The following is a 23,110-nucleotide window of genomic DNA, read 5'->3' as shown; positions in this document are numbered from 1 at the left end:
TCTGAGGTTCCACTGTACTGGATAGTGTACTGCAGGTTAGGAGTGTGTTTGTGTGGCTGCATTGGGAAGTGGGAAAGCGCCCAGTGTCAAGGTTTTACCACCCTGAGCATCAGTCCCACTTTGAGAGACACCCGCATGCGTTATTCAGGTGATCTTTGAGTCTGAACATTTACATGCACCTTGATTATTATTGTTTTAACTTCGTGTATCAGAATCAATATTGTATTTTATATCTTAAACCAGTTTACAGTAAAATTACTGTGTGTTAAAATACAAATGGTGTGAGACATCTATTTATATATAGCAGGCGGAGTGACGGATAACCAGGTAACGGTAAAGGTACAATATATATTACTATTGCTGGGTTGTTCTGCTGTTTTTGTGTATCACACTACATAACTATACAGTTATGCCTAAGGGGTCAAGGCAAATTTCCTGGGGTTGAGAGGCAGAGTGCAGGCCCAATTACCGGTAATTACCACCAGCCCCTTAGGGGGTCAGTGCTACATAACTTTACTCTTTTTTTTTTTTTTTTAATTCATTAAAGTGTATTTTTTCGTTTGAAAGACCACTGTGCAAATACAGTGTGACATAAAATATTGCAAGGACCGCCATTTTATTCTGGGGTCTTTGCTAAATATATATATATATATATATATAATGTTTGGGGGTTCCAAGTAATTTTCTAGCAAAAAATACAGATTTTATCTTGTAAGCAACAAATGTCAGAAAAGGGCCCGGTCTTCAAGTGGTTAAGCTGCATCCACCATACTGATAAATAAAATACGGACTACAATAAAATAAAATACAAGTACATGGAATCTTACCTTCTGCTTGTGTAGTGAATTTTAAGGCAGACATGGAGCAGGAGACTGTGATTTCACCATTCTCTTTGAACTCAGAAGTTAATTCTGAAAGATAAAAGGTAAGTGTGTACCTCTGCGCTGTGATAATATAATGCTCCAAATAAATGAATCCTCGTGAAAATAAAAAATAGGTATCAAATAAAACCACAATAAACATAAAACATAGTATAAGCGAGTTTCTGCAACCTCTTATGCCCCGTACACACGGTCGGACTTTGTTCGGACATTCCAACAACAAAATCCTAGGATTTTTTCCGACGGATGTTGGCTCAAACTTGTCTTGCATACACACGGTCACACAAAGTTGTCGGAAAATCCGATTGTTCTAAACGCGGTGACGTAAAACACGTACGTCGGGACTATAAACGGGGCAGTGGCCAATAGCTTTCATCTCTTTATTTATTCTGAGCATGCGTGGCACTTTGTCCGTCGGATTTGTGTACACACGATCGGAATTTCCGACAACGGATTTTGTTGTCGGAAAATTTTATATCCTGCTCTCAAACTTTGTGTGTCCGAAAATCCGATGAAAAATGTGTGATGGAGCCTACACACGGTCGGAATTTCCGACAACAAGGTCCTATCACACATTTTCCGTCGGAAAATCCGATCGTGTGTAAGGGGCATAACTGTGTTCCCACCAGTATAGACAATGTTGTAGTAAAGAATGAAGTAGCGCAAACTCTGTATTGTGTGTATCATAAAATCATATACAATTCATACACTGTGCTGTAAACATTTAAAGTGCATATAGTGCAGTCCATCTAAAAGGTGCAAATGAATAGCTTTCAAAATATGTGACAGTTTATAATCCAGCGGTGATGTGTCTGAGTAATCACTTATTCCCAAATACAGAGCTTGTTAAGTGAACAAACAAGTGCCTTGAAAAAGTATTCATACCCTTTGACATTTTCCACATTTTGTCATGTTACAACCAAAAACATAAATGTATTGTATTGGGATTTTATCTGATAGACTCACACAAAGTGGCACATAATTGTGAAGTCGAAGGAAAATGATAAATGGTTTTCAATTTTCTTTACAAATAAATATGTGAAAAGTGTGGCGTGCATTTGTATTCAGCCCCCTTTACTCTGATACCCCTAACTAAAATCAAGTGGAACCAATTGCCTTTAGAAGTCACCTAATTAGTAAAGAGTCCACCTGTTCTGTGAAGCTCTCAGAGGTTTGTTAGAGAACCTTAGTGAACAAACAGCATCATGAAGGCCAAGGAACACACCAGACAGGTCAGGGATAAAGGTGTGGAGAAGTTTAAAGCAAGGTTAGGTTATAAAAAAAATACCCCAAGCTTTGAACATCTCATGAAGCACTGTTCAATCCATCATCTGGAAATGGAAAGAGTATGGCACAACTACAAACCTACCAAGACATGGCCGTCCACCAAGCAGCCAAGAGGCCCATGGTAACTCTGGAGGAGCTGCAGAGATCCACAACTCAGGTGTTAGAATCTGTCCACAGGACAATTATTAGTCGTGTACTCCACAAATCTGGCCTTTATGAAAGAGTGGCAAGAAGAAAGCTATTGTTGAAAGAAAGCCATAACAAGTCTTGTTTGTAGTTTGCGAGAATCCATGTGGGAGACACAGCAAACATGTGGAAGAAGGTGCTCTGGTCAGATGAGACCAAAATTTAACTTTTTGGCCTAAAAGCAAAACGCTATGTGTGGTGGAATACCAACACTGCACATCACCCTGAACACACCATCCCCACCGTGAAACATGGTGGTGGCAGCATCATGTTGTGGGGATACTTTTTTTCAGCAGGGACAGGGAAGCTGGTCAGAGTTGATGGAAAGATGAAAAGAGCCAAATACAGGGCAATCTTAGAAGAATCTGCAAAAGGCTTGAGACTGGGGCGAAAGTTCACCTTCCAGCAGAACAACGCCCCTAAACATACAGCCAGAGCTACAATGGAATGGTTTAGATCAAAGCATATTCATGTGTTGGCCCAGCCAAAGTCCAGACCTGAATCCAATTGAGAATCTGTGGAAAGACTTTAAAATTGCTGTTCACAGATGCTCTCCATCCAATCTGACAGAGCTTGAGCTATTTTGCAAAGAAGAATGGGCACAAATTTCACTCTGTAGATGTGAAAATCTGGTAGAGACATCCCCAAAAAGACTTGCAGCTGTAATTGCAGAGAAACGTGGTTCTACGAAGTATTGACCTAGGGGGGCTGAATACAAATGTACGCCACACTTTTCACATATTTGTAAAAAAAATTAAAACCATTTATCATTTTCCTTCCATTTTACAATGATGTGCCACTTTGTATTGGTCTATCACATAAAATACATTTAAGTTTTTGGTTGTAACATGACAAAATGTGGAAAATCTCAAGGGGTATGAATATTTTTTCAAGGCACTGTAGATAAACTTAGTGGCAGTAGCTTGAACTATGTCTCCTTTAAGGATATGTGGACAGCAAGGACAACCATTCTGTCCGCATCCAAACATACCCTTAAACTGTAACCAATGTTTACAAGGACGTTTACTACTGTATAAACTTGGTGATAGAGTACCTCCCACTGTCGGACACAGTCTTCACCCCATTAGCAAGGATCTTGGCATAAATTGGATCATTAAATAACACCAGTAAATGTTTAGCAACAATGTTCTTAATTTTGTAAAATTCCGTACTGAACGGAGTGGAAAAAATTGGTATAGAAGAAAATGAATGAATGTTGGGTGTATCAACACCCCTGTTAGTCTTCTTCCTATCAGGGTTTTCTTGTAGCAGCTTTTCTCTTGGGGTTTTATTAGCAATGTTAACCGCTCTATTAGGCATGGATTTGGGATAACCTCTTTCTTTGATGTGACATAACATTATCTTTGACTCCCCTATGAATTCTTTACTGTCACTACAAATGCGTTTAAGACGCAAAAATTGACCTGTGCAAGTGGGTTGTGTCTAAAGAATAAACTTTTTATTGAACTTTTGGATATAGTGAGGAAGGCTTAGAACCTCTGCCAAGATTGTATTGCTGGCTGAGTCTGTGTGGCAGTGTGGTCTTGAAAGATTTGGCCTTACATACACATACCATAGCACTCACCTTCATTAGATATTTCCGTATTGGCCTTCCAGTTGGTCCACCCTGAAAAAAAAATACATGTGTGTCTCACTTATTATTTGTCCAATTGTTTTCAGATTTTCTGATATCTGAACAATTCAAATTGGCCCCTGGATGGCTCGCCAATAACGGGAAGTTCTGTCTGATATCAATGTCAGTCATTGTATGACATCTTCTGATCCACAGGGAACCTATAAGGTTAGGCAGATGATTGCTGTCTTTTGTAGTTTTTAAAGCCCACCTCCAGGCACACCTTTTGTAATACAGTAGGTAGAGTAAGTGTTAGATCCTCTTTTAGGTTTTTATTGTGGTCTGTGTCAGGGAGATTTCCCTTCACTTCCTGTCCCAGTGTCAGGGAGTCTGAAGAACAGGAAGTGATGGGAAATCTCTGAATGATGATAAAAGCGTCAACATCTTTTCGTCACGTGATTTACGTGGCTTAGTTACAGGTCAGTCATTCACAGGCACATGAAGCCCAGAAGCATGCACTTTCATGGCACCTTATTTCTACCCTGGAGGTTAAACACCTCTATAATTGATGAGAAAAAAGAAAACATTGTACTTCATAGATTTGGAAATTATTAATAAATTAGTGAATTACTTTGACTAATAAGAACCTCTCTGACCAAAGCATTGGTCATGTCAGGTCAATAATAGAAACTCTGCATTTAAAAGAGAAATATGGGCAAAGTGTTGTTGGCTGTGCTTCTCTCATGGGTCACAGGAGTATGTTTACTTTTGCTCTCTTGTGACCCACAGTCAGCTGATATAGGAATTTTGCCCACTACCAGCTAATGTCACAAAGCCGCTCCAGGCTTAGGAAGGATCTGGATAATGTTGTCGGGATACACCCTGGTGCCTGATTGACAGCTAGCTCCGCCTTTCAGTGCACAGGTGAGAGCCTGGGGCAACCGATCCCACACCCTGCCCAACCTGGCACTCAAGTGAACGCTTGAGGGGCAGAGCAGAGAGCTGGTACTGACAGTCACTGCTTAAAGCAGACTGAGGGCTGAGCAATTAGTGGTCGTGTGATCAATCAGTTCTTGGTTTTAGAGCCAACATGGGACCAGCTGCATCTCGATATGAATGATGGAACATGGAAGGGAGTATGAAGTTTTGTTTTTTACATATCCCATACTTACCCTTTAAAGTGGTTGTAAACTCAGAAAAAAAAAAAAAACAACCTACAAGACAAAGACATAATGAGCCTAGTATGCATTGCTTACTAGGCTCATTATGAAATACTTACCTTAGAATGAAGCTGTTGCAGCGGTCCCTATACACCGCTGTGGCCGGTGACATGTCTCCCGGAGTTATTTCCAGGTTCGTGGGCTCCAGCGCTGTGATTGGCTGAAGCCGTGATGACATATGCATGCGGCACAGCTACTGAAGAGATAGCACGAGCGAGCCGTTTCTTTAGTGCACATGTGCCGATGACGAATACATTGACTCTCCTAAATGGTGCAAGTTTAGGAAATATTCACGGTACCTACAGGTAAGCCTTATCTTACCTGTAGGTAAAAGTGGTAGTACAGGGTGTACAACCACATAAAGCCCTGCTATTCTTGGGAGCTTTCCTTCCACAGTCATGACAGGCTGATGACAGTTTCTCCCAGCATGCCTGGATCTCATTTTTTACAGATTTATTGATGCTGTTCCACACTGTATTCTACAGCACACCTAATCCAAATAACTTAAATGTAATATATTGCAGAATACCAGCACTTAGATGGGGTGGCTGCATTTATTTTCTTTTTCTGGCTTTTGTTTCTTTATTTCCACCAGGTGATCCTATTCACACTTCCTGTCCTAGTATGAAAACACTTGCAGTACTGTTTCTATGGAGGAGCAGCATTGTCATCCTAGGACAAAAAATATGTTGGGACTACAGAACAGCTCTCCCTCTTCTCTATAACATAGTGTGTGTGTGTGTGTGTGTGTGTGTGTGTGTGTGTGTGTGTGTGTGGTGGTGGTGGGGGGGGGTGGGGGTGGGTGGGTGTTCTGTAGTTCTAATACACTTCCTGATTAACAATGCATTGTTGAGAAAGAAATCCTCTCTTGGTGTTTGTCATTGCATAAATTTTAACTTTTCTGCAGAATCCTACCTTTTTTCTGTTTGTTTCACTATGTCAGGCCAGAAAGTGATGACAAATCTCTTCAAGGGGGGCACAGATAAAAAACAAAATAGAGCGCAGAAGGGGTTAGAATAAAATGTTTGATTGCTGTGCTGTGTCTTGTTGTGCCCCTCTCTATCCATGGTGTCACGGGGACAGGATATAAAAAAACATCTGTCCAATGGGGTCACAGACAGAAATAAAAACCTGACATACTTTGACTCGTCCCCTCTCTATCCAAAAAAACAAAACAAAATAAAAACTAAAAAAAAAACTACCGTAATTAAAACTCACCAAGCATGTTACAACCTGACCCTACAATCTCCTTTGTATCTAACAACTATTTAGTACAAGAGCATGCCTTACTGGATACAAATTGATTGGCTAATTAAGGTCAGTCCCCATATTACACAGTTTTGTTAAATCTACAGGAGATTGTATAGAGATTGTGACATGTTTGGTTAGCTTTTGACTCAGTTAGGTTCAAGTGCAAAGGCTGATATCAGATGGGTGATTGCAGCCAATGGCCAGCAGCAGGATCGCTGATGGAAGGGTCACCTGTCTGAAGTCAGCCTAATTGCGATGATAGGTCCACTTTAACATTTGCAAACTTGGGATTGTGGTTGGTGGATAAGTCCACTCAAAACCGATTATTTGGTTGAAGCTGAATTCCAGAATTGAATATTTTTGCATTGATACATAGGTCCAGCATGTTCCATAACTGGACCAGTTCTAAAATCACCAGGACCAGATGGCTTACACCTGAGAGTCCTTAAGGAACTCAGTCAGGTGATAGCCAGACCATTGTTCCTTATTTTTGGACAGTTTACTGACTGGAATGGTACCAGCTGATTGGAGGAAAGCCAACGTGGTACCCAACGTGGTACCAAGATTAAAAAAGGGGCAGAGATATATCCCTGGAACTATAGACCAGTCTGTCTAACATCAATAGTTTGTAAGCTAATGGAGGGGATGATAATGGATTAAATCCAAGAATTTGCTGATGAAAACAGTATCATTAGTAGTAATCAGCATGGATTCATGAAGGATCATTCTTGCCAGACCAATCTATAATTGTTCTAAGATGAAGTGAGCTGCTATTTAGATAAAGGAAGGCCCGTAGATGTGGTATATCTGGATTTTGCAAAGGCTTTCTATACAGATCCCCACAAACATTTACTTTACAGAGTGAGGTCTGTCAGCATGGACCAAAGGATGACTACAGGGGCGTTTCCAAAGGGTGGTGATAAATAGTGAGTACCCGGAATGGTGTGATGTGGAAAGTCCCCCAAGGATCTGTCCTGGGACCAATTCTGTTCAATTTATTCTTAAAGATGTAGAGGCTGGGATAAACAGCTCAATCTCAATATTTGCAGCTGATACAATGCTAAGCAGGGCAATAAATTCACAGCAAGATGTGGAAACCTTACAAGAAGACCTAAATAAAATAATAGGGTGGGCAAATACATGGCAAAAGAGGTTTTTTGTTGAAAAATGTAAAGTAATGCATTTGGGTGCTAAAAATATGAATGCAATTTACTTGCTAGGGGGAGAACCTCTGGACGACTCTAGGATGAAAAACCTGGGGGTTCTAGTGGATGACAGGCTCAGTAATGACATGGAATGCCAAGCTGCTGCAAGCAAAGCCAACAGAATATTAGCATGCATCAAAAAGGAGATTCACTCCAGAGATAAAACAATAATTCTCCCACTCTACAAGACTCTTGAGGCATCTGGAGTATTCTGTCTAGTTCTGGCCACCAGTCCTCAGAAAGGAACTGGAAAGAGTTCAGAGAAGGGCAAGAAAGCTAATAAAGGGAATGGAGGACCTCAGTTATGGGGAGAGACTTCAAGCATTAAAGTGATTGTAAAGTCTTCTTTTTTTAAGTTAAAAATAACAAACATGTTATACTTACCTGCTCTGTGCAGTTGGTTTTGCACAGAGCAGCCCGGATCCTCCTCTTCTGGGGTCCCTCTTTGGTGCTCCTGGCCCCTCCCTCCTGTTAAGTGTCCCCACAGCAAGCAGCTTGCTATGGGGGCACCCGAGCCGAGTCACAGCTCCCTGTGTTCATTCAGACACGGAGCCGTGGCCTGGCCCGCCCTTTTTCTCTCCCCATTGGCTGACTGAGTGACTTTGATTGACAACAGCGGGAGCCAATGGTTCCACGCTGCTGTCTCAGCCAATGAGGAGCTGAAACAATCCTACAACATCGCTGGATCTAGATGGGGCTCTGGTAAGTATTAGGGGGGCTGCTTCACACAGAAGGCTTTTTATCTAAATGTATAGAATGCATTTAAGATAAAAAAACCATCTGACTTTACAATCACTTTAACCCCTTCCCGCCGACCGAACGCATATATGCGTCCTCGGCTTTCCGGGGTTATACCGGGATGATGCCCGCAGCTGCAGGCATCATCCCGGTACCGTTGTTTTCAGCGGGCGATCGGCTACCCGAATATAACAACCGATGCGGCTAAAAGCCGCTCGGTTGTTATACCGGAGGAGCGGGAGGGGACATCCCCCCCCTCCCGCCGCCTCCCGCCGCTGTTACCGGGCCTCCCGTGCGATCGGGAGGCCCGGTGTCCGGTCCGCTGCCTTCGGCGGCTGGGGGCAGACTGGAACGAAGCTGCGAGCGGCTTCGTTCCAGCCTTCTTCTTGTAAATGCGGAAGCGACGTCATGACGTCACTTCCCGTTTACTCGGCTGCCAATGGCGCCGAATTTAAAAAAGTACACAGTATTCAGAATCGCCGTTTTCGGCGATCTGAATACTTTGAAGTGTAAAGGAGGGATGGGGGGTCTTTTAGACCCCCCATCCCTCCATAAAGAGTACCTGTCACCACCTATTACTGTCACAAGGGATGTTTACATTGCTTGTGACAGCAATAAAAGTAAAAAAAAAAAAAAAAAAATTTAAACACAATTTATAAAGTACAAAAATAAATAAATTAAATAAAAAAAAAAAAAAAAAATTTTTTTAAAGTGCCCCTGTCCCCGCGAGCTCGCGCAGCGAAGAAAACGCATACGGAAGTCGCGCCCGCATATGTAAACGGTGTTCAAACCACACATGTGAGGTATCGCCGCGATCGTCAGAGCGAGAGCAATAATTCTAGCCCTAGACCTCCTCTGTAGCTCAAACCTGGTAACCGTAAAATTTTTTTAAAGCGTCGCCTATGGAAATTCAAAGGTACCGTAGTTCGTCGCCATTCCACGAGTGCGTGCAATTATAAAGGGTGACATGTTTGGTATCTATTTACTCGGCGTAACATCATCTTTCACATTATACAAAAAAATTGGGGTAACTTTACTGTTTGGATTTTTTAAAATTCATGAAAGTGTCACTTTTCCAAAAATTTGCGTTTAAAACACCGCTGCACAAATACCGTGTGATAAAAAATATTGCAACAATCGTCATTTTATTCTCTAGATTCTTTGCTAAAAAAATATATATAATGTTTGGGGGTTCTAAGTAATTTTCTAGCAAAAAATATGGATTTTAACTTGTAAACACCAAATTTCAAAAATAGGCTTAGTCATGAAAGGGTTAAACGTATTCTCTCTGGAGAAGAGACGCTTGAGAGGAGATATGATATCGATGTACAAATACCTTACTGGTGACCCTAGCATAGGTAAAAAACTTTTCAGTGGGAGAGAGTTTAAAAAGACATGGTCATTCACTGAAATTGGAAGAGAAGCGGTTTAACCCTAAACTGCATAGGGGGTTATTTACTGTCAGAGCGGTAGGGATGTGGAATTCTTTCCACAAGCAGTGATATCAGCAGGCAGTATTGATAGTTTAAGATGGTGTCTTATGAGACGAAACACGTCGGGATGCTCTGCTGAAGTCACTGCTTTCCATTTTAAGTGCATTTTTATCTACTAAAATGTGAGTGTATTTCCTCTTTCTTAAAAAAATAAATATTTTTCGATTTCAAAACGGAATTACACTATGTGCCTACCTTCTTTTCTTCTCTGCTAATGTATTACATTGGAGAAACCATCTATCTGGTTTCTGTCTAATACCCACCCCATTGAGGTTCATTGTTGGAGTTGGTCTTCTGGTTGGAGATCATGTCTGCCGAGACAGTTTCTCCTGGGTGTGTTGCCCCATAAGCCTGATTGACCCACCAGGTGTACACCTATTTGGGTTCAATCTCTCCGGTAAGCCTTTTGACTCTCTGGTGGTGGACCACATATCAGCAAGTTTGAGCACATTTTTCATATTGATGTTCAGTTTACTCTTCAATCACTTCAAATCACGTTTTAGATATTTTTATCTCTATATTGTTTGGCTCACCTTCACTGTTTGTTTCAAGCATTAGTGATTTGTTTCCTTTGGACATTATTTTTGGACACTACTTATATTTCTGCACATTTTTTATTATCATAATTGGTTTATCATTTTCCTTTTAAAGGTATATCATATATGTGCACTGTGATTTATACATATATGCATTGATAGTTATATATGTACACTGTGAATTATATTTTTATTTTTTCTCAGTTCGTTCTGAGATTATTAGCGCTGCACTTACTTCCCACAAGCATCAATAGTTTAAAAAAAACGATTAGATGGGCACCTTAATGATCACATCATACAGGGATGTACTATTGACATAAATACATACACCTACACACACCACAGGTTGAACTGGATGGACGGGTGTTTTTATTCAACCTTTCCAACTATGTAACTATGTAACTGGGGGTTACCCCTGGAAGCTGGAAATCATTGTAGTAGGCACTGCTATCTAGCTGCTTAGTGAACACAGAAGGTCGCTCCCTTGGCGTGGGTGCAATTTAAAGAACACATTTTCTCGATGAATGCAAAGTGTCTTCTGATTGGATGAGGTGGAGACTGTAACCTCACTATCTGCCTCTTCACCTCATCCATGCAGAGGATGCTTTGCATTCACTGAGAAAATATGTTCTCTGAGTGGTGCCTGTGCTAATCGAGTGACCTGGATACTGGCAGCGATCACTGTAGTAGCAGTGCCTAGTAGCATGTGTAGCAGTGTCTTAGCTTCCTCTGGGACCCCACAGGTATAATATGTACATACTTACATTGAGCCACCTGGTCCAATGCAACTATACAAAAATATCCATACCTGCAATTTTCGCTTTAAGAATGGACATAAAAAAAAAAAACGAATGATTTTAAGGCTTGTTTTAAGTCCTGCCTGCCCTAAACAGCCCTGACTCCTGATGACGGTGTCACATCCCCTACTGTCATTATATAACACAGCGGTGTCCCACACAACATAAAGCACCTCTACAACAAGGAGCTGCTGGAATCCATCAAACTCTCATCAATGTCATCCCTTTGACAGGTTCACATTGGTGCGTTGTAAACTACAAAGCAATGTGGAACATCCATAATGTATGACAGTACCTTCGCAGATGCTGGATTTCAATTTTTCAGTGATATATCCCATGGAGCTGAAGTCATCAGCATGAATCACATGTTTGTCATGGGGAGCTGAAGCAATTTCCCGTAACTCCTCATCAATGGCCTTGCCCACACCGACAGCATAGATGGTTATGCCTGAGAAGGAGACAAAAAAAAAGAATACTGCATAATGACATCATGGACATTAAATCTACAACAACCTCCGAGTGACCTGAGCCGACCACAGCTGTCAATGTACGACAACAGAACGATTCCACCATGATCAGCGCAGCTATGAGGAACAAGATGTCATCTCAGAGTTGGGGCAGCTCATACAGGTGAGGGAAGGTGGTCCACATTATTAGACACGGGACCCTTAATGGATCACAGCGGGGTTTTATCTTCTGAGATGTGTCATGCACAGACAACTTTTCTCTCTTGTAGTCTGTCCCAAAATGTATTACAGATATTAATGTAGCAACAATAATTTAAACAGTGCTTTACATATTGTACATTCAAATCAGTCCCCGCTCTCAAGGTGCTTACAATCTAAGGTCACTATCTCCCATACTGGGGCTAATTTGGATAGGAGTCATTTAAACTACCAGCATGTTAGCATGGAGTGTGAGAGAAAAGCAGAGTACCTGGAGCAAACCTACACAAGTCCAGGGAGACATGCAAACTCCATGCAGGTAGTGTCCTTGCTGCAATTCAAATTAAAGTGGTTCTAAAGGTAAAAGGAGCATTCTCTGCATTAAAGTGGAGCTTTACCAAAAATGGGAAGTTCTGCTTTAAGGCCAACTCCGCCACTCTTTAACAAATGGTACTTTGTTTGAGGGGGAGGAAGCGGGGAGGGTTGGAGCAGGATACTTGGTTTTGACAGGTACCTGCTCCCACTTCTGCCAGATAGCCTGTAAATGTTCTCCTCTTCCCCGCTGTCTTCTGGGACACGTCGCAGGTCCCAGAGGACTGAGGGACCATTCACAAAGCGCAACGCAGTTTAGGCATGTGCAGTGGGCGGCAAGCTGTCACAGCGGGGGGCCCCCCACTTAAGATGCCGCCACTGTGGATTGGAGACAGGTGTAAAAAAACAACTCGGGTGAGCACAGCGCTGGATCGTGGGACAGGTGAGTGTCTGTTTATTAAAAGTCATCAGCTACAGTTTTTATAGCTGCTGACTTGAAATTTTTAGAAATATGACTGGAGCTCCACTTTGAGGTAAAAAAAATTCTCTGTGCAGCTTCCCCCCCAGTCCCCCCTTATACTTACCTGAGCCCGATCTCGATCCAGTGATGTGCATGAGAGCAGCGGCTCTCTCTCTCCTCACTGGACAGAGAGGCAGCAACGGGAGCCAATCACAGCCAGTAAGGAGAAAGCGTGTGTGTTTGGGGGGGGGGGCAAGCAGTGCTCCATGTGTCAATAGACACACAGAATGTGGCTTAGGAGAGAGCATGCACGAGTGCCCCTATAGCAAGCCACTTGCTGTGGGGGCACTCAGCAGGGGGGGGGGCGACCAGGAGCACTGGCAGGGGACCTGGGAAGAGGAGCGTAAGGGCTGCTCTGTCCAAAACCACATGTTAAACTAATGTTTAACATGTTTGAAAAAATACTTTAAGAACCCCAGTGCTGGAATGCAGAAGTGCTTTCCCCACTATTTCAATGCAGCTTCTGGGGCGAAACATGTTGGGAGCAGCATAGGCAAGTGAATCCTCTACTTATATTAAATCTAGTTTTACATCCGTGATGACATTAGTGTGCATTTTGTTCATTCCTACTCTCCGTGCAGATTTGAACCAGGAACCCCAGTGCTGCAATGCAGAAGTGCTAACCACTAAGCCACTGTACTGCCTCACTCACAGGCACAGCTGCCATTGAATATTTTATAGTACATCTGCTGACATCCGCCTGTTTATTATTATAACAGAGCGAATGTGCACATGAAGAACGTGACAGCCAATAAACAGTTGGCGAATGTCGCATTTACAGTAGGTTGTAAAAATAGCTTTTTGTGTGTGGTGTCTGGAACCCTCCATAACGCTGAGGCTGTGTTTTTACAGCTTCAGAACTGAGAAGGTTCATTTTATTTATTTTTAGTTAAAACTGATAGTCATTGGGTTCCTCTCACATAGCCCAAGTGCCAGTAAGCCTCCATCTACACCTGAGCATGTTCCTTGCTTGTTGTCCTGCGCCTGACTACACCTAACTACACACAACCCCAATATTTCTACTAGTCCCTGTTCTTACCTGTACACTCAGTCACTGTATGCTCTTTGCCCTACGTTTGGGAAAAAGTACATGAGCTTTATTTTGAGCATAGTCAGGCGTTTTTGGAGATGGCTGTAAAAGCACGATATGGGTGTTTTTACTCCTGAAACTTAATACACGTGAAGCGCATATAATAGGCCTAAAAAAATGCTTTAATATCAACAGAAATCTGCTCTGCTCAAGTGTGAATGCAGGATAAAGAAGGGCTTGTGGGCTACCCATCTCCAAGGGGTTGTAAAGTCTCCAGGATTTTCACCTTAATGCATTCTGTGCATTAAGGTGAAAAACCTTCTGTGCTGCAGCCCCCCCCCAGACCCCCCCCCTTTTTCTTACCTGAGCCCATCCGTTCCAGTGACGAGCACGAGCCCAGCAACTCCAGCCACTGTCTCCGTCCTCATTGGATAGATTGATAGCAGCAGGAGCCATTGGCTGTTGTCAATCAAATCCAGTGACACGGGGGGGGGCAGGGCCAAGTCCTGCTGTCTGTGTCAATGGACGCAGCAGCAGGACTTGTGAGTACGCCCACACATGTGCCCCCATGGAAAGCATCTCTCTGTGGGGGCACCCGATGAAGAGGAGGAGCCAGGAGCACCGCAGAGGCAACCCGGAAGAGGAGGATCATGGCTGCTCTGTGTAAAACCCTTGCACAGAGCAGGTAAGTATAACATGTTTTTTAACCACTTAAGGACCAGAAGGATTTGCCCCCTTAATGACCAGGGCATTTTTTGCGTCGCTTTAACTGACAATTGCGTGGTCGTGCGACGCTGTACAAAACAAAACTGACGTCCTTTTTTCCCCACAAATAGAGCTTTCTTTTATTTGATCACCTCTGCGGTTTTTATTTTTTGCGCTGTAAATAAACAGAGCGACAATTTTGAAAAAAAAACATGTATTCATCAGTTTAGGCCGATATATATTCTTCTACATATTTTTGTTAAAAAAAAATCGCAATAGGCGTATATTGATTGGTTTGCGCAAAAGTTATCGCGTCTCCATACTATGGGATAGATTTAGGGACTTTTATTTATTTTTATTGTTTGTACTGGTAATGAATGAATGAGTGACTTGTATAGCGCTACCTATGCGAACTGAATCGCCTCAGGGCACGTTTTGCCACTGGTGTCCATCTGCGGTATAGCGCGGTCCTTTACTCCATGGGGTTCCAATGCGCTTACAAACACATACACATACAACATACACATATTTGCCCAATTTTTCGACAGGATCTAATTAACCTACCAGCATGTCTTTGGCATGGTAATGGCAGCAATCTGCAATTTGTAGAGGGACTGAGACATTGTGGCGGACAAATCTGACCCCAAATTACACTTTTTGGGGACCAGTGACATTATTACATTGATAAGTGCTATAAAAAAGCACTGATCAATGTAAAAATGACACTGACAGGGAAGGGGTTAACACTAGGGGGTGATCAAGGGGTTAACTGTATTCCCTAGGTGTGTTCTAACTATAGGGGGGTGGGCTGCCGGGACATGACAGAGATCACTGTTCCCAATGACTGGGAGCATGTTATCTGTCAGAATGGGGATCCACCTTCTTTACAAAGGCAGATCCCCATTACAATCACTTTAAAGGGTTAGTTCACCTTTGCTGATTTTTTCAAAAAACATCAAGCATTGCAGTGTCCTCAGTACATTACTATGCAATGCTCTTTTGTTTAAAAGAATGATTACTCTTCCAGGTACTAATTGCTCTCCCCGTGAAGCTTCAGATGCGCGGCCCCAGAAACTCAAGAAGGCTGAGCTACGAGAGAGAGAGCAGACTGCACATGTGTAGGTAGGGAATGAAACCGAGTGATCTTCTGTGAGTTTCTGGTGCTCTGCATCCAACGATCTGTACGACCATCTGCAGGATGGGGAGGACTATGTAGTAATGCTTGGGGATGTTTTTGGGAAAAGTCAGTAAAGGTGAACTAATCCTTTAACCAGTTTATCAGAAAAAAACACAAAACAGTTAAAAAATACAAAAACATAATTAAAGCCCATCTCCACTTTTATAAATGTCCCATAATAGGTTAGAATAATCCAGTTGATATTAGTCCTAATATTGGTAGGGATATGGCATTTCAGGGCATCCTGTGAGTCTCTGAATCCAGGGTGAATGCACTACTATACTAATACATCATTTACATGCGGTAGTATAAATACACTATATTGTCAAAAGTATTGGGACACCTGCCTTTACACACATAAACTTTAATGGCATCCCAGTCTTGGTCTGTAAGGTTGAATATGGAGTTGGCCCACCCTTTGCAGCAATAACAGCTTCAACTCTTCTGGGAAGGCTGTCCACAAGGTTTAGGAGTGTGTCTATGGGAATGTTTGTCCATTCTTCTAGAAGCGCATTTGTGAGGTCAGGCACTGATGTTGGATGTGAAAGCATGGTTCACAGTCTCCGCTCTAATTCATCGCAAAGGTGTTCTATTGGGTTGAGGTCAGGACTCTGTGGAGGTCAGTTAAGTTCCTCCACCCCAAATTCGTTCATCCATGTCTTTATGGACCTTGCTTTGTTCACTGGTGCACAGTCATGTTGGAACAGGAAGGGGCCATCCCCAAACTGTTCCCACAAAGTTGGGAGCTTGAAATTGTTCAAAATGTCTTGGTATGCTGACACCTTAAGAGTTCCCTTCACTGGAACTAAGGGGCCAAGCCCAACCCCTGAAAAATAACCCCACACCATAATTCCCCCTCCACCAAATGATTTTGACCAGTGCACAAAGCAAGGTCCATAAAGACATGGATGAACGAGTTTGGGGTGGAGAAACTTGACTGGCCTGCACAGAGTCCTGACTTTAACCCGATAGAACACCTCACAAATGCGCTTCTGGAAGAATGGTCAAACATTCCTATAGACACACTCCTAAACCTTGTGGACAGCCTCCCCTGGGATGCCATTAAAGTTCATGTGCATGTAAAGGCAGGCATCCCAATACTTTTGTCAATATAGTGTAGAAACCGTGGCTGCTAATTAGTTTGTTGACTGGCAGCAAAATTCTAAAGGAAGCGCCTGCACTTGTCAAGCACCCCAGGAGTTCTGAGAACTGAGGAATCTATAAGCAAATGCTGATTTTTCCAGCTTTCCTATCAGCAACTCATGCCTTCCTAGTTACTACAAGGATTGAGTAAAAGGCACCGCAAGCTTGAAATTTGACTGAATTATGTCATCCAAAAGGATGTGGTAAATAATGAGAATATGAATATTGGGCTGGCAGCTTCTGCACACTGAATGATTCCCACAACTTCCTTGGGTTGTGGATGAGACTGGTAAATCTAGAACAAAAACATCATAATATTCCAGTCCAAAAAGATAGCTTTACTCCAAACTGTATATAAAAGCCAACAAATTTCGGGCCATACTTTGCAAGAACCCGTTGCTGACTGTTGCTGGGCCAATCCACTCACTGTAAAAATAATCCTCACCATTCTTTGACTCCACATATTCTTTTTCTTTCTTTTTTCTTTTTTTAAGTCCTGATGAAGGGGTGGAATATAACCCCCAAAACACATGGGCTTTTATAAATGCTGACATCTTCGCCTGGTATTCTTCCTGCAGGTTCTGGATCTTTGGCAATCTTGATTGGCTGGCCTGAGGTGATGCAACTCCCATTTTAATTTATCCTGGCACCCAGCACATGCCCGGGTGGTACACTAAGATGCGCATGCTGGCAGGTAGGTAAGACATTGCTTTTGGAAAATTGGGGTTGATTTACTAAAACTGGAGAGTGCAAAATCTGGTGCAGCTCTGAATAGAAACCAATCTGCTTCCAGGTTCTATTGCCAAAGCTTAATTGAACAAGCTGAAGTTAGATGCTGATTGGCTATCATGCACAGCTCTAAGTGCTCCAGTTTTAGTAAATCTCCCCAACAGAGTCTCTTCGCCAAATGAACTTTTGCCTGCCAGCACTGGTTTATAAATTTGAGTTTAGTTCCACTTTAAATGCATGTTTTGGATCTATAACTTGAAAAGTATCAGAGAAATAAAAAGCCAGGCAGCCAGCATTTTCAGGAGCAGATCAGCAGTGGCCGAGTGCATACTTTGCTCAATACAGGTCTCCTTTTAAGCAGCCGAAATACCTCTAAAAATAAATGGAACTGCAATTCAAACACACTGGAAGAAATGCACAGGCATGGCTATGACTGGCTGGAAAACGCCCAGGACTATGTCCTAGTAGATGATTGTGCCTGGGTTACCGTCTAGTATATCTGAATGACAGTTCTGTTCATCTACAGAGATAAACGGAAGCTGTCACATCTACTTACCAACAGAGTGAAGGTAGGACACTGAGTATTGTGTACAATCACCAGCTCAATGAAGCCTAAAGGTCCTACATGGAACCTCTGCTGATCTGATTCTAGATGGCCTCATCCTTCCTTCGCTACCCGATGAATCACTGACATGGCCCACACGTGTCTATTAGCTGTTATCACACACATGTTCCAGGGCAGTGACACTAAGTATAGAGAAGCAAAGATTAGGATGACATTTCTATAGTATCCTTGACATATGGATAACCAGCAAAGGGTGACTTTGCACTGACTCTATGGTACCTGAAAACAATTACAATATGGAAGAGCATACAGGTGAAATGTGGGAGTCACATCAAAACGTACATTTAGACAATTACTACAATTACAAATGTAGTTTCTGAAAACACACTAAAGTTTCCCTTAAACAGATATCCTTTTTGTACTTTCTACCACCCGTCACAAAAATGTTTTTTGCTTTACAAGTTCACTTTCACAGAGCAGCCAAGTGAGATGATGAACACGATCATTTTCCATCCCAGGTGGCAGGCAGTGAGGCGAGACTACTGTATGTCATCATTAATCTACTGTTGCCCTTGTGGGGAAAAAATCCTTATTTAAATAGCTTGGCTGTCATCTTACAGGATCCTCATGAGTTTTGTGCTTTGAGTAGGCTTGAAGTAGGAGTGGAGGTCAGATTTTTCAGAGGTCATAGGCTGCATCCTTGTTCTAGGTCAGTAACTCACTAGGTAGTGAGGATCAAGCATGGCAGCCCTGGAGCTTGCACCCTTTAAAAACAAGTTAGCAATGATGGCTCCCACTTGTCTATATTCAGTATTTTTGTGATCACCAGTTGTAAAAGGATTATGTGGCGCTCTGGTGCCTAACCTGCGACCTGGGGGGCCAAATGTGTCCCTTTGACACTTATTGTGCGGCCCTCTGCACCACTGTATAACATATTTATTGATTTTATTAGCTAGTAAGTCCTTAGAAAGCCACCGCTCCAAGTCTTCACTGCTGCAAATCTGTTGGGTGCTGGTCTTGGAAACCACCCACATTTCATGAGAATGTACTGACAATGAAAGGGAGGCTGCATACTGATGACATCACTCAGCTCAATAAGGTTATTGGGCCATACCAACAATGAAAAGTCCCTCTCTGATATGTTTTATAGAGATGATGATTACATAGTAAGTGAGGTTGAAAAAATACAAGTCCATCAAGTCCAACCTATGTGTGTGATTATATGTCACTATTACATTGTATATCCCTGTATGTTGTGGTCATTCAGGTGCTTATCTAATAGTTTTTTGAAACTATCGATGCTCCCCGCTGAGACCACCGCCTGTGGAAAGGAATTCCACATCCTTGCTGCTCTTACAGTAAAGAACCCTCTATGTATTTTAAGGTTAAACCTCTTTTCTTCTAATTTTAATGAGTGGCCACGTGTCTTGTTAAACTCTCTTCTGCGAAAAAGTTTTATCCCTATTGTGGGGTCACCAGTACGGTATTTATAGATTGAAATCATATCTCCTCTCAAGTGTCTCTTCTCCAGAGAGAATAAGTTCAGTGCGCAAAACCTTTCCTCATAACTAATATCCTCCAGACCCTTTATTATCTAATTTGCCCTTCTTTGTACTCGCTCCATTTCCAGTTCATCCTTCCTGAGGACTGGTGCCCAGAACTGGACAGCATACTCCAGGTGCGGCCGGACCAGAGTCTTGTAGAGCGGGAGAATTATCTTTTTATCTCTGGAGTTGATCCCTTTTTTAATGCATGCCAATATTCTATTTGCTTTGTAAGCAGCAGCTTGGCATTGCATGCCATTGCAGAGCCTATCATCTACTATGACCCCCAGGTCCTTTTCCATCCTAGATTCCCCCAGAGCCCCCCCCCCCCTCCCCCAGTGTATAGAATGCATTCATATTTATGCCACCCGAATACATTATTTGAAATTTTTCTACATTAAACCTAATTTGCCATGTAGTTGGCCACCCCATTAATTTGTTCAGATCTTTTTTGCAAGGTTTCCACATCCTGCGCAGAAGTTATCGCCCTGCTTAGCTTAGTATCGTCCGCAAATACAGAGATTGAACTGTTTACCCCATCATCCTCCAGGTCGTTTATGAACAAAATAAATAGGATTGGTCCCAGCACAGAACCATGGGGGACCCCACTACCCACCCCTGACCATTCCGAGTACTCCCCATTTATCACAACCCTCTGAACTCGCCCTTGTAGCCAGTTTTCAATCCATGTACTCACCCTATGGTTCATGCCAACGGACCCTATTTTGTACAGTAAACGTTTATGGGGAACTGTGTCAAATGCTTTTGCAAAATCCAGATACACCACGTCTACGGGCATTCCTTTATCTAGATGGCAACTCACCTCCTCATAGAAGGTTAATAGATTGGTTTGGCAAGAACGATCCTTCATGAATCCATGCTGATTACTGCTAATGTGATACCGTTCTCGTTACTAAAATCTTGTATATAGTCCCTTATCATCCCCTCCAAGAGTTTACATACTATTGATGTTAGGCTAACTGGTCTGTAATTCCCAGGGAGGTATTTTGGGCCCTTTTTAAATATTGGTGCTACATTGGCTTTTCTCCAATCACCTGGTACCATTCCAGTCAGTAGATTGTCAGTAAAAATTAGGAACAATGGTCTGGCAATTACTTGACTGAGTTCCCTAAGTACCCTCGGGTGCAAGCCATCTGGTCCCGGTGATTTATTAATGTTAAGTTTCCCAAGTCTAATTTTAATTCTGTCCTCTGTTAACCATGGAGGTGCTTCCTGTGATGTGTCATGAGGATAAACACTGCAGTTTTGGTTACTGAAGCCCCCCGATTCCCTTGTGAAGACTGAGGAGAAGAATAAATTCAATACCCCCATACGAGTGAAACATGTCGGAGAGGGATGGTCCCCAGGCAGGGACTAGTTGTATTGTGGGTATGACCAAATATACCTTATTGAGCTGAGTGACATCATTGGTGTGTGGATTCTCTTTCTTTATCTTTTTCCCTATGTTCTTACTCAGGCCAGTAAAGGAAAGATATTCTTTTTTTATATCTTTGTATACGTCTTTGACACCATGTTACTTTTTTCTGTACTCTCTAACGTTTCCTTTTTTTTTCCTCTGATCCCTTTTACTGGTCCTTGCTAAGAGAAATAATAAACATGACACAAGTAATTTTTAAATTAATTGTAAAGTCAAATCTTTTTATTTTCCTAAAATAAAAATGAAGTTATACTTACCTTCTCTGTGACAAGGGTATTGTACAGAGCAGCCCCTAAACCCCTCTACTGGGGGGTCCCCCACCAGGGCTCTGCTCTGCCTCTTCTCTGTGTGCCCCCATAGAAAGCTGCTTCCAAAGGTGGCACATGTGAAGGCTCGCTCCCTAGTCAGTGTGGCTTGGCCCCACCCCAAGCTCCCTCCTCACAGGATTTGACTGAGAGTGGCTGGAGCCTATGGCTTCTGCTGCTCCCAGACAAGCCTGAGAGACAGGGGAGAGACGAGCAGCAGACAAGCACAGCGCTGGATCAATACAGGAGTTGTTGGGAACACACATGTGGAAGCATTGATTTGTAAAGGGGCTGCGATCTCTAGCAGTCTCATGTAATGTGTCTCCAGAAGCATGTCCTCAACCACCAACAACTCCAATAACATGTCCGTAGTCTCTGATCATCTCTTGTGGCTTGCTTTGCCATCTTATGTAGTATGTCTGTATATGTGCGATTCTTCAGTGATGTCATGGACTGCCCCCATATCAAGAAAGTTGACCACCACCACTGATGTAGAGACCATGCTGTTCTTGGCACACTAGAGAAAACATGCCATGCCTTTGTTGAAACAATGTTACGTTAATGTTGTCACCAAAATAAAATCACAGTATGATGTATGAAGAACCAGCATGCTGTCTGCTTTTTAGGTAAAGATACCATTGGAATTTGGAATCCACCAATCAGATAAGCAACTATCTGCTCCTTAGAGAGAGCTATGTAGCCCCACATTCTTAAGTTCTGACTCTACTAATAACCAAAAGAAGGCAAAATTAAAAATATATGTAATATATAGTATTTCACAAAAGTGAGTACACTTTTTAGACATTAATGTGTTGAGTTATTTTGAGGGAACAGCAAATTTACACTGTTATTCAAGCTGTACACTCACTACTTTACATTGTATGCAAAGTGTCATTTCTTCAGTGTTGTCACATGAAAAGATATAATAAAATATTTACAAAAATACGAGGGGTGTACTCACTTTTGTGAGATATTATAAATGACAAATATTGCAATTTGGATCCTGTTCCCCCTCCTACTCTGTTGACCTGGACGCTTGCCCATTGGTGCCTCATAACCACTTTGGAAGATTTACCCTCACTTCATAACCAGGCCATTTTTTGCTATACGGTACTGCGTTACTTTAGCTGACAATTGCACGGTCATGCAATGCTGTACACAAATCAAATTTATATAATTTTTTTCCCCATAAATTGAGCTTTGTTTTGGTGTTATTTGGTCACTGCGCTATAAATGAAAAAAAGACAGAAAATGTGGAAAAAAAAAATTTTTTACTTTCTGCTATAAACATATCCAATAAAAAATAAATAAAAAAATGTCTTCATAAATTTAGGCCAATATGTATTCTGCTTCATATTTTTGGTAAAAAAATCCCAATAAGATTGATTGGTTTACGCAAACGTTATAGTGCTTACAAAAACTATGGTATATATACTGGAACTTATATTTATTTATTTTTATACTAGTAGTGGTGGCGATCAGCGACTTGTAGCAGGAATGTAATAGTAAAGCGGGCAGTCTGACACTAATTGACACTTTGTGGGAACCAGTGACACTAATTCGGTGATCAATGCTAAAAATGAGCACTGTCACTGTACTAATGACACTGGCTGGAAAGGGGTTAAGCATCTAGGGTGATCAAAGGGTTGAATGTGCTTAGTGTGTTTACAGTGAGGTGCTTTTACTAAGGGATGTGCTGGTTTTTATTACCTGCTTTGCAGGGAAACAAAAACCAGCACATCCCCATTGACAAGACAGAGCTCTGTATTGTGTACCTCGACAGAGCTCTGTCCTGTCTTCCTGCTCACCG

At 42.2% G+C, this 23,110-nt stretch overlaps 1 protein-coding gene across 1 annotated transcript in view; it reads right to left on the bottom strand.

The window, feature by feature from the left end:
• The window catches only part of MATN2 (matrilin 2), a 178,402-nt gene that overhangs the window by 12,803 nt on the left and 142,489 nt on the right, over positions 1 to 23,110 (bottom strand). The window contains exons 14-16 of the mRNA XM_073632018.1: positions 11,463 to 11,615; positions 3,940 to 3,981; positions 828 to 911 (exon numbers count right to left, since the gene is read on the bottom strand). Coding sequence (XP_073488119.1) covers positions 828 to 911; positions 3,940 to 3,981; positions 11,463 to 11,615 — 279 coding nt within the window. The remainder of the gene's footprint in view (positions 1 to 827; positions 912 to 3,939; positions 3,982 to 11,462; positions 11,616 to 23,110) is intronic.

Source organism: Aquarana catesbeiana, linkage group LG05, assembly GCF_042186555.1.
Source record: "Aquarana catesbeiana isolate 2022-GZ linkage group LG05, ASM4218655v1, whole genome shotgun sequence".
Classification (NCBI taxonomy): domain Eukaryota; kingdom Metazoa; phylum Chordata; class Amphibia; order Anura; family Ranidae; genus Aquarana; species Aquarana catesbeiana.
This window is presented reverse-complemented; position numbering and strand designations above follow the sequence as displayed.